At 35.5% G+C, this 11,826-nt stretch overlaps 2 protein-coding genes across 2 annotated transcripts; one reads left to right on the forward strand and one right to left on the reverse strand.

Moving 5' to 3' along the window:
* The first annotated feature begins 2,865 nt into the window (after nucleotides 1-2,865).
* On the forward strand, nucleotides 2,866-3,327 carry LOC120090620. Its single transcript, XM_039048339.1, has one exon. The coding sequence runs from the start codon at nucleotides 2,866-2,868 to the stop codon at nucleotides 3,325-3,327; it is 462 nt and encodes a 153-aa protein (XP_038904267.1).
* Nucleotides 3,328-4,430: 1,103 nt separating this feature from the next.
* Nucleotides 4,431-11,249, reverse strand: LOC120091582 (ATP-dependent RNA helicase DEAH12, chloroplastic-like). Its single transcript, XM_039049677.1, has 4 exons — nucleotides 11,056-11,249; nucleotides 10,081-10,972; nucleotides 6,282-9,423; nucleotides 4,431-5,849 (listed from the first exon to the last, which is right to left on the reverse strand). The coding sequence occupies exons 2-4, from the start codon at nucleotides 10,945-10,947 to the stop codon at nucleotides 4,633-4,635; spliced, it is 5,226 nt and encodes a 1,741-aa protein (XP_038905605.1). The 5' UTR covers nucleotides 10,948-10,972; nucleotides 11,056-11,249; the 3' UTR covers nucleotides 4,431-4,632.
* Between the last annotated feature and the right edge of the window lie 577 nt (nucleotides 11,250-11,826).

Genomic DNA, 11,826 nt, shown 5'->3' on the forward strand with positions numbered 1-11,826 from the left:
TTCCCTCCCCCTTCCCTCGCCCTCTTACTACTTTCCATAGACAAATTTACCTTAAAGATATTATACATATGCTTAATGTGGTTCGACTCAGTCTTGCTACTAATGCTACCAAGTTCTAGTAGTTCTTAGATTGATATAATAATTGTATTTGGCCGTGTGAACCTGACAAGTTCTCACCTTTAATAGGATCCTAGAAAAATATAGGATTTTGGGAAATGTTCTGGTCCATTTTCAATTATTCTTCCTTGTTGGGATTTATGCTCTAAAGCCTCGTAGTGAATTAGTTATTTGACATAATAGTTGACTATTTTATATATGCAATAATGAGTTATCCATTACAGTAAAATCCAAGGTTACTACATGAGACTTAAATAGTATGTAGTTGACATTCAGGTAGATAATGTTCAAGTAATAACCTAAAGGGTCTATAATATATGGATAAGGTCAGATGCCTTATCTTGGTAACACTATGGTACAACTCACTTTGTGAGAATTACAAACGATGTGATCCAAATTATTCGTGTGGAGACATACAAGTGGGGTTATCCTATACAATGAGCTTGTATAAGACAGGACTGCAAAATCATTAATCTCTCCTTATGATGCTATTAACGGACAAGATTAATATTTCATAAGATAACCATATGTGACTCGATCTCAGTCCTGAGTGATTTATGGACTCTTGTCTATGAGAGTTTGTCTTTTGATTTGTATGGGTGAGAGTGGCCCAAGCTGCCGGCTCAATAAGCCTATCATTTTGGGGACGAGATCGAGTGGGGAGCTGGGATCATAACTACAAAAGATGGAATTCACTTAATCCTGCCTTTAGGGTAAGTAGACGAGTAGTTCCCTTAAGTGTTGGTTTCGAGTCTTGAACAAAGGATAACCGCCCTCTCATTCGCCCGAGAGGGACTTAATTTATGGTAGGACCATATACAGATTGTTCTTTAAAGGGATCAGTGGTACTTAAGAATTAAGAGGTACTTACAGGGGTAAAATAGTAATTTGACTCAACTGTAATTACAAACAACTCATGAAGGATTGACTTACTTGTAATGGTTGACTTCATGGACACAACATGTTCTATAGCGCTAAGAATGCAGGTATGGGTTTTTAGTGGAATGACCCATAGTTAATAAGTGTTGGTTAATTTAATTAAAGAGTTTAATTAATTAACATCGGATCATTGGAGCTTAAAATTTGTAGGTTTATTACGTTCCCCTGCTAGCTCACAACAGTTAACACAGTGACCAATAGTTTTAAAGAACTTGAATTGCTCAAATAAATTAAAGAGAATAATTGTAATTGTATGTGATATAATTAATATAATGTATATAAATACAATATAATATAAATTAATCTTGAATAAGATTCAAAATTAAACTATATTATAAAAGTAGATTTACTGTATTTGAGTTAGATTCAAATAATATTTATATTAAAACTATAGATAAGTTAATATGAATGAGATTCATATTAAAAACCATAGGTTATAAGAGAGATATTTAAATAAGATTCAAATATTTAATTAAATATTAGATATTTAATTTTGTAAATTAATTAATTAATTTAAGTTAATTATTAATTATTGTAATTAATAATTTAATTTAATTTGTTAATTAATGAATGAAATGGGTGGTTTTCAATCCCACTTCACGTTAAAAGATGGGAAAGGTTATATTGTGAGAAAATTATTATTATTATTATTATTATTATTATTATTTGCAGAATGAAACCGACTTTTCTCATCTCCCTTTGAAGCTTTTTACAGAGAAAAAGGTTTTCTCTATAAAACTCTCCACCACACCAAAATTCTCGTTTTTTTAAGAAAATGAGGTTTCTACAAACCAGTTTCCTTGTTAGAGGATAGTAAGATATTTTGGAAGCGTCCTTATATTTCGAAAGAAAATTTGAAAAAGTATTCTTCAAAATATGTTTTTCTTATTGTGAATGTTGTATGTTTTTCTTTTCTATATTGTGAATTCTAAACAAAATTAAAATAATAGACGTTCAATCGCTTCCGATTGGGATTCAATCCCTTCATTCCTAACCTCTATCCTATAAAGAAAATGAATAGGATTTTTAGCTAAATCCAAGGAAATGGACTCAATCCTAACAAGAAAACGATCAAGATTCTTAACGAAGTTCTATTGGTTTCAAGACTAACTTGTATGAAAATTCAAACTTACTATTGTCTAAGCCATCTTTAGCCCATGTTTTTTTCCCCTAATTTCAACAATCTATCTATTTGAGATGATACTTCTAATTTAAATATAATAAGGTATCCGTTTTCATTTTAAATACTTCACAATCATAAAAAAGTAACAAACTATTTAATATAATATACTTAGTACTTTGAATCATTTTGGTTCACCACGTGTAGCTAAAATTAATATTTTAAAAGTGCAAAGATTCGAATGAAAATTTTGAAGACATATATGAACCAAAATCGAGATTACACCGAATAAATATTCCTTTTATATATAACAACCGTACGGATGAAAAATAGAACCTTTCAAAAAAAAAAAAAAAAGTGTATGTCAATTGCCTCGCCAGAAACATAGCATTTAAACCTGTAGTCTAATCATTACGCTATATTATGATGTGATTAAACTAGTGTGTATTGAGGTATAATATAAAGAAGACCAATAATGAAAGGAACCAGTGTCTTGAAGCAAAAAAAAAAAAAGTGTAAGTTTGTGTGAAGAAGCAAGCAAAGAATTGTTTCCCAATAAATAGTTTAGTCAATTCAATCTCTCTCAATTCTTCTTTCCCTTTGCCTCACCCCACCCAATTATCCATCCCCCTCTTCAAAAATCCAATCCCTTTCCTTCCCTATTCCGATCCCACCCCACCGCCGGCATCATGAAGGCGGCGATGAGCTACAATCCCAAAGCCCTAGATTCGACGGCGGAGATGGTCCACAGAGCCGGGGTTGACCTACTTCGGAATTGCGATCTGCCGCCGCCGCAGAAGGTACTGAGGAGTGGGATGGAGGAGAAATTGGAGCTGTTGAAGGCTCTGAGACTGTCGCAGACGAGGGCGAGAGAAGCGGAGAGAAAGGCGGCGAAATTGATGGAGGAAAAGGATTGTATTAGTAGGGCTTTTGAAGATGAGGCGAGGTTGATGTTCTGTTATCGACAATCGGTCAAATTGCTGGATCTTAGGGTTTCGAAGTTGCAGAAAGAAGAGGAAGAAGAGGAAGAAGAAGAAGAAAGGGATAACAATGGTGGTAGTGAAGGAATGAAATGGGTTTGGGCTTTGGCTATTTGTTTGAGTGTTGTTGGTGTTGGCGTTCTTTTGAGCTATACATGTAATGCTTCATGAACAACTCCCATTATTTACCTTTTTGCCCTTTTTTTTCAATTGCATTTATTCGCCAATTTTACTCTGATAGAGATTCAAATCATTGTTTAAAAAATTAATTAGCACTCTTAAAGCCAGTAATTAAGTGTATAGTAATATTTTTTTAAAAATTATAAATAAATAACGATAGACTTCTATTAGCGATATAGTCTATCAGACTTTTTGAGCTAAATTTAAATTTGTTATATCTACAATTTTTTTTTATATATATTGTATTATATCTCATAATATTTTGTATCATGATGGTGTGCGGAGGGAAAATAATAAAAGTATGTTTTAACATATATTTGATTATTTTTTTAAAACCTTTGATTCCTTTCACTTAACAACTCAATTTTAAATGTATCTACATATTTTTTAAAGGGTATACGTCACAAATATGAAAATTGAGATTCCAACAACTTTGAAAAAATAATAAGCATATCTAAATAGTTGTGTTACAAGTAAGAATATTAAATTCTTAATTTGCTTCGTTCTGCTCCCATTTTTTTATAATCAAAATTTTAAATTTGTTTCGAAAGGAAAAGAAAAATAAAGAAGATGGGTGATTAATTATGTTGTTTGATGACCAGGGAGCTCTTAATTTCACCACTTTTTTCATGGACAAGAATAAAAAAAAATGAAAATAAATTAATAAATCATTTAAGGACTTGTTAATTATTGAATGAGAAGAGTAGGAAGTATGGTAGTATTTTATATTTTTCTCCCAACAAAAGAAAAGAATGTAAGGGTTTGTCATACGTATTCAAAAGGAAAACTTTTCAATCTAATGTATTTATTGATCGTGAATGACAAAATCTTCATTTTTCTTATTATTATTTTTCTTAATAACAAGTCTATATTTAATGACCATAATAAAGATCAAAATGAACCAAAAGTAAAAAGTAAAAAAACTAAAATAAAAATTTTAACAGATTAAAATATTAGTATGGTCTTTGCAGTTATAATTTATTTTGACAAAATGGTACAAGAGATTGGAATGAATGTTTCAAAAGCATACAAGATTTTAATGAACCAAAATAAAACATAGACGAAGAAAAACCACCCAATTGATACTAGAAAACTAAGTAATAATTTATATATGTTATATTAATTGGAAAGGAAGGGTAAACGCCTGGCTAAACATATTTTACAATTTAATTATATGTACATATATGATGAACTACCCATTTGGCTTACGCATTGTACTGTGTAATAATATTATTTACGCCCAACAAACCTAATAATACATATTTTATACATATTTATTCACAAAAGTAAACATGCTCAAACGATGGTCATATGAATGCTCCTCAAGTGGGTATAACATTCATCGCTGCTACCAAAAAACTCCAAACACACCCAACATATATGTCTTCCACACTTGCATTCAACGTGGTTGCACCCATCCATCTTCTCGATCGTGTACCCGCACACCGGGCAGTTCTTGACATTCTCTCTATCTTTCCGCCACTCGTTCAGTGACGAATCTGGGTCTTCCTTAAACACCCGGTACTGTTCGCACGACAGGAAAGGATGGTACTCCAAATGGCACCTATTACAAGTTTCTGAGTAGCATGCTCCACAAATGAATAACCCTCCAGACATATCAGAGCTGGCCACTCGGTAAACAGAGGGGCAGTCAGGAGATGGGCAAAACCTATAGGCACCGTTGCTAGAAGCAACAAAAGCTCCCAGTGAAGCTCGGAACAGTTCCTCCAACTTCTCGCTCGACAACAGAGTTCTCATATCTGCAAGTAAAATAGGAGAACCACATTTCTGTTTGGCACAACATACTGGGAATCTTCCCTGGTTTTTTATGGCGGACTCAAACTGCTCCACAAGGCATTGTCGGCAAAAATGGTGTCCGCAAGCCTCAAGCTCAAACCTGTCGTCTTCGATGTCACATAAGCAAATTGGACAAGCATCTGCATCGTCTGCCCTCTCAACTGAACCACCACTCATTTTTGCAAGCTCAAAAATGATAGTTTCAACTTCCTGCTTCAAGTCCTTACTACCGTGCACATATAAAATATGAAGCCGAGTATTTAATGTAAATCCAGCCCCCGGAAACTTTTGTTTAAGGCCATTGAGATCCGGACCGAACTTCTCAACCACTGCCTTCAAGAGGTTGGGAGGCCAAGATTTGCCTCGAAGGTGAATCTCGAGCTGTTTGCTTTCATGAATGGTCTGGAGAGATTGAATCAACTTCTGCTCAGCTTCAGCTATCTTATCAGGAGCACCAAAAATCCGTAGACTAAGTCTCTGCCTGTCAAAGAGAATGTAGACTCCATTTTCCCGCTGTAAAAAATTTATTAGATCAAAACCATCTCTAGAGGCCAGGTGCTGCAGAACAGTTGGAGTCAGGCTAGCATGATCTATAATCTTCCCTCTCAGAAGCTCTTCCACCGGTCGTCTCAGCTCAGCTAGTGTTTTTGTAGCATTGGCAGATAGCTTCACTCGGTAAGAACCATTGACGTTTTGAGAAAGAGTGCATTCCACACCTGGTTGACATGAAGATTCAAGGCCATCAGAATCTGACCAAACCAAGCTATAATCATCTTCATCCAGTTACCCCAGCTTCAAGAAGGGTTGGCACTGATACATACTTGTGATAAATGCAGAAAATAAAAGGAGTGAAATTTACAAATTTTGAACAACTAGACCTCATCTGTGTGGATATATACTAACAAAATGGTATGCCAACTTTGATGTAGATTACCAAATACTTTTATGAGTATCAAATGTAACCTATGTAAATATTTAATAAAATACAAAAATTACGGTGCTTGAATATAAGATTTGACAGAAAATTGACCCAACAGTACGAAAGTTGTTCAGAAATAAAGAATAATACATGCATTGAGAAAAGAGACAGGAAAATACCAAACATAATCTAACATTTAGAAAAGATGAAGTTCCAATAGAGAGAATACCATCTATCCTCCTGAAGCTTTCAAGTACGGAATTCAGTTGATGTTTTATCACTCTATATATGGGGATGGTGCAGGATAAAGTGCTATGAAATAACTGCTGGCACTTTATTTTCTGCCATGGAAGACATACAGGCAGTGCTTTTCCTTCCAAAAACTCCAAAGCTTTTGCTGCCTCCAAGTGCAATCTTCCATCAAAAGTTATCGCAGCTTTCATGTAAAAATCCTTGGGTTGAGGTGGAAAAACTTGAACATGACAACATTTGACGTGAGGGTTTGATTTAGGCATAAAAGGAGAAATTTCTTTCAGCAGAGCTTCTTCACAAGAATTAACTGGAGGGTTGTCAACAGCATTTTCCCGAACCAGAAAAAGATCCAAAATTTTCCTGTCTGTTGCAGACCTCAGAACATTTAAAATATCAGCTTCAGACAGCTCTTTGTCAATTCCACTAATAGTAACACAGTTATTGTACTTTACGCTCGGTTCAGAACGTAAGAACCTATCCCCAATCACTAGGTGAGAGAAATCATTAAGAATGAATCCAATATCATCAATGTTACATTTAACAACTGCAAATCCTTTGCTCAACCTACGAGGCCAAAAGACTTTAGCTTTGACAGGAGGAAAAGTGAACAGTTTATTATCACATCCAGCAGTTAGCTGCGAAGGCATTATCTTCACCAAGGATCCACAAAAAGAATCACTATCAAGCTTAGAAGCTTTTTCAGCTGCATCAGGAGTAAGAAATGTTATTCTATGTCCTCTTTCTTTGTCATCGACATCCTGTCCAGAACTTGAAACTTTTTGAATACCACAAACTGTACCAGATACAAATTTCTCAAGAGACATAAAAAACTCCTTATCATCAATGGTGTCCACATTCGAACGATATGCATAAACAGTCAAATATCTCTTATCAAGCTCCAGATGTCTTATTTTAGCACCAGCACCCAACAAAGCTATGGGAGTCGAGCCACCATTTCCATGATACAAGCATTTCTCCATGCACTCATTCAACAAATACTTCCTTTCATACTCCAATATATCATTTACAAAATGACACACATTATCCATGTTCTCTGTTCTCGAAAACAAAATAATCTCATTCTGATTGATATTCACTTCAATGCCTATGCAGTTATCACTGAAAACTTTTTGAACATGTGATGTAAGAGAAAGAAGATTACTGTTGCTTTTCCCACAAACTCTTTTAAGTAGAGTTTTGCCAAAGCCGCTAAGAACTCGTCCTTCAAGCCTATGTTTCTCCATATTAGATATGTCAAACAAAGGAGGAGGGGAAAGGTTCAACAAATCATCTACGTCAAAAGCAGTTACACAGACCAAATATTCATTAGTTATTGACAAAATTTCACCGAACACCACCCATTTGGGCCTCTCACTAAATATTAGCAAAGAACATGAAGGATGTAGCTGAACATGTTGTCCAGTCAACGCCACTTCATAACCCAGTCGATCATAACCAGTGAACATGGCCACATTCTCAGCAAGAGAAGCAAGTATACACTTCTTAAGATTTCTGTCATGGTCTGAAGGCTTTAGCGGACTCCAAAGCCAATAACTTGGAATGATAATGTGAAGTTCTTGTTTGAGACAACGTTCCAAATCCAAGATAGCATCTTGGCATCTTCTCATAGTTTTGGCATTAATGCTGTTCTCCCAACACCATTTGTTTTTCCTCTCCTTTGGCAAAGCTTCATATTGTTTATAAACTGAAAGCAGAGTGAAAAGGTCACCATCAGGGTGGCAAAATTGAACTTTCTGGCAATCAGATTTTAATTTATCTTCGACTCTACCAACTCGGCAAAATATACTACTAGCATTCGTCATTAAAATAGCAAGTACAACACCCTCTCTACGAACACGACAATCAAAGCAACTAAGAATCAACTTGCCAAGGCGTGGCTCAATACCTAACTTTACTAAATTGCGGCCTTCATTTGTTAATTCATAAACCTTGTTATTCAGTGTAATAGCTCCCAACTGGACGAGATTTCTGATGGCCATTTCAACAGCTTCAGCACTGGGAGCATCCACAAAGTCAAAATCATCCACATTCTTCACACCCAAGGCAAGAATTCTCAATATTGCAACACCCAGATGAACCTTACGAATCTCAGGTTCATGATTAGGAGACATTAGCTCAAACTCAGACTCTGTGTACAGTCTATAACATCTTCCAGGTTCTGTTCTACCTGCACGACCAGCTCGTTGATTTGCAGAACTCTGACTGGTTCTGCAGACCTTAAGAATATTCATACCACTTCCAGGTTCGAATTTGCTATCTTTGACCCAACCAGGATCTATAACATACTTGACCCCAGGAATTGTCAATGATGTCTCTGCAAGATTTGTGGCAAAAATAACCTTTCTCTTTCCAGGATGGTCCTGGAAAACACGAAATTGTTCATCAAAGGATAGCTTACCATGAAATGCCAAGGGGACTGTACCAGGAGCATGAAAATTTTCACATGCCCATTCTACTTCCATCTGAGAAGTCAAAAATGCAAGAATAGTCCCTCCTTTTTCTTGCCAGTGAATCTCAGACGCCATTCTTACAACATCAGTAACATATGAAGCAACAATGCTAGAACCTGAAGTGCCTTCATCGGAAGAAGGAACATATTTAATATCAACAGGAAAGTTCCTCCCTGGAACATGAAAGATGCCACATCCAAAAAAGTACTTTGATAGTTGGTCTGCATTGGCTGTTGCAGACATAATAATAAGATGCAAGTCAATTCTCACCATGAGTAAACTCTTGAGTAATGCCAGAAGGAGATCAGTATTCAAACTTCTTTCGTGAGCCTCATCAATTATAATACAGGAAACATCAGAAAGCTTCTTATCATTCATGTAGTGCTGCAGTAAACAATGGTCCGTCATGTATATTATCTTAGATTTGAACTGTTGAGCAGATGAAAATGATGGATAACAGCTTATATAATCATCATCATCATAACACCCATGACTTTCTTCCCTCACCCGATGGGCAAGGGAAACAGCAGATATCTTGCGAGGCTGTGTACACACAATTGACTTAGAAGCAGAAAGTCCAAAATCAGCAAGAAACTGAACCAACTGTGTGCTCTTTCCTGACCCTGTCTCTCCAACCAACACCATTACCTACATAAAAATAATCACACATAACTAAATGATTACAGTGGTGTATAGACTAAATCAGATTTAGAAGTTACTTGAGAAGACACTTATTATGAATGAAAGAATAATCAGAGGAACTTCATCCCTCCAAGTCCATGTAGAAACTAAATTTGGTAAAATTATTTCAATCCAGGAAGTTGCGAACTTTTGCCAGTCAGCCCCTTGTTTATGAATGTTAGACCATTTCAAAGAGTTCATATAAAACACCAACTGACAAGTTCATTAGCTCACTGGAAAAATTAAATCAATATAATACATGTTTCATCTCTGGAGGAAGATGAGCTGTGTCGTTTCTTAAATTCATTCATGTAAAGAATAAAAGTATTTTCCAAACTGGTTGTCTATATTTCTTACCCATTACTCATGATGCACAAGAATTGCGATTGTGACCAAAAAGCATAGTTTTGCATACTTAACATATTCTTTAAAGAACCTAAGTATTAATCACAATCCAAAATGTGGATTTTTCTCGAAACAACGTGTGCATATGCGTATGCGATGTTAAACAGGCTTGGTAAACTATAGCTCTCTACCTCCAATAACTAACCGCAAATAAACAAATAGAAAGAATGAAAAATTAAGGTTGGAAATAAAATCAAGAGCTGAAGAAGAAAAAGGGACCTGTTGACACTGCATTTGCCGAAGGATTTCCTGGCGGCAGGAATACATGGGCAAACCATCCTCGAGTCTGCGGCATTCTCTCAAAATCAAGCTATGAATCCGGTTCCAGTTAATTGTCTCATCAAATGTAAAAACCCCCACGTCGTCGGAACCTGATGTTTCCAGTTTCTTTCCTTCCACATAATCCAGAATGTCACGCATAGCAGAGTTAAACTCTTCGATCTTCATCGTAATTGATTTCTTCTCGATAAGAAGCCCCTTCTTCTTTTCTTTGAGTTCAAACACAGCGGCGATACGAAGGGGCCTCCGAAGCAAATCCGAAATTCTATCGATCTCATCCATAACAAGATCGTGTTTGTTTTGCCAATGTCGAACCTTCTCGCCATCCATGAGACGCTTGATACGTTCAGCAAAGAGGGTCCGAAGTCGATCATGGAGTTCCTCAAAATCAGAGGGCAAATTATTCCTAGGTTTGAGAATAGGAGTGAAATCATGAAGGCCATCAAGGCGCAATTCCCACAGCCCAACCATAGTCTCGAGTGCAGAAACCCACTGCTTGAAATACAAAAACGCAGAAACAGAACCAGCCTGGGGGACAATAAAATTATCCGGCTTGGAGTTGCATTTAGCGATTAAATCCTCAATAGAACATTTGAAAACACCACGGTGGTCCAAGACAAGGTCAATAACAAAATGCGCGCGGTTTGGGGTGGTTTGTTGTCCGGAAAACTTCCGAAATTGAAGAGGAAAGCCAGGGGTGGTGGAGGAGCCATTGGGTGAACGCGGCAAGTAGTTTACGTTGGAAGGTCGAGTACATCTGAGGGAAGAATCCGGTGGGCGGAAGACGGTGGAAGAAGAAGAATCCATGGTGGCATGGAAGAGAGAGAAAACCCTAAAAAGCAGAGAAAGAGAGAGGGGGTTGTGTTAGTATATTCACAAGGATTGAAAAGCAAAAAACACAAGAGACGAACGAACCTGTTCGAGTTCCTCGGTAAGAGTGGTTTTGAGTCGTGACTGCGTTGGACGATTATGGCTTCTTCGTGTTCTTGCGGTTGAAGACTTTGGGAGTCTTGAAGGTCACTGCGTTTCACTTTTTCGTAGCTAGTAGAAGAAGAAGAAGAAGAAGAAATTTTGCGACTTGTGATTTCTCGTCTTCTACCTACCTTCTCTCAATCTTTTATTTTATTTATTTATTATTATTACTTCTTCAAACAATGTTTCCTTACCAAAATTCGAAAATTCTTATCAATATCAAATTTTGCACGTATACACCAAGAATCCGTATCAGATATTGATACAAACAACTATGTAACTTATTTTTTTAAGTATCAGTATTCTCGTGTTTTAAAAATATATATTAAAATAATATGTACAAAATGACGTATCATTCAACTTACCCATATCTTACATTTTTAGAAATGGACACATCGTCATATCCAATCGTATCCAATTCATATATGTGCTACATAGATAAAACACATAATTTAATTCTATTCTAAAATTTATTTTCGAATTATGTTATTCAAATATTATAAATTCTAAAATAATATTTTATGTTTTTATTATATTCAAATTTTAAAAATATAGAAGTATATTAAATAAAGATAACAAAATATTTATGGGTCCAAAAAATACAAAATATAGAAGTATATTATATAATGTATTATATATTATATAATATTACAAAATAATAACTATATAATTTTTTTAAATATAAATCATATTATAAATAAATAAATAATAATT

Source organism: Benincasa hispida, chromosome 11 (genome assembly GCF_009727055.1).
Source record: "Benincasa hispida cultivar B227 chromosome 11, ASM972705v1, whole genome shotgun sequence".
Classification (NCBI taxonomy): domain Eukaryota; kingdom Viridiplantae; phylum Streptophyta; class Magnoliopsida; order Cucurbitales; family Cucurbitaceae; genus Benincasa; species Benincasa hispida.

What these genes read in the sequence shown, in the direction of transcription:
- LOC120090620 (XM_039048339.1), top strand. Translation starts at nt 2,866, where the DNA reads ATGAAGGCGGCGATGAGCTACAATCCCAAAGCCCTAGATTCGACGGCG.
- LOC120091582 (XM_039049677.1), bottom strand. Translation starts at nt 10,947, where the DNA reads ATGGATTCTTCTTCTTCCACCGTCTTCCGCCCACCGGATTCTTCCCTC. An exon ending in GGCAAATGCAGTGTCAACAG is followed by an intron (nt 9,424 to 10,080) that starts GTCCCTTTTTCT and finishes ATTTTTATGTAG; the next exon opens with GTAATGGTGTTGGTTGGAGA. An exon ending in AAGCTTCAGGAGGATAGATG is followed by an intron (nt 5,850 to 6,281) that starts GTATTCTCTCTA and finishes CATGTCAACCAG; the next exon opens with GTGTGGAATGCACTCTTTCT.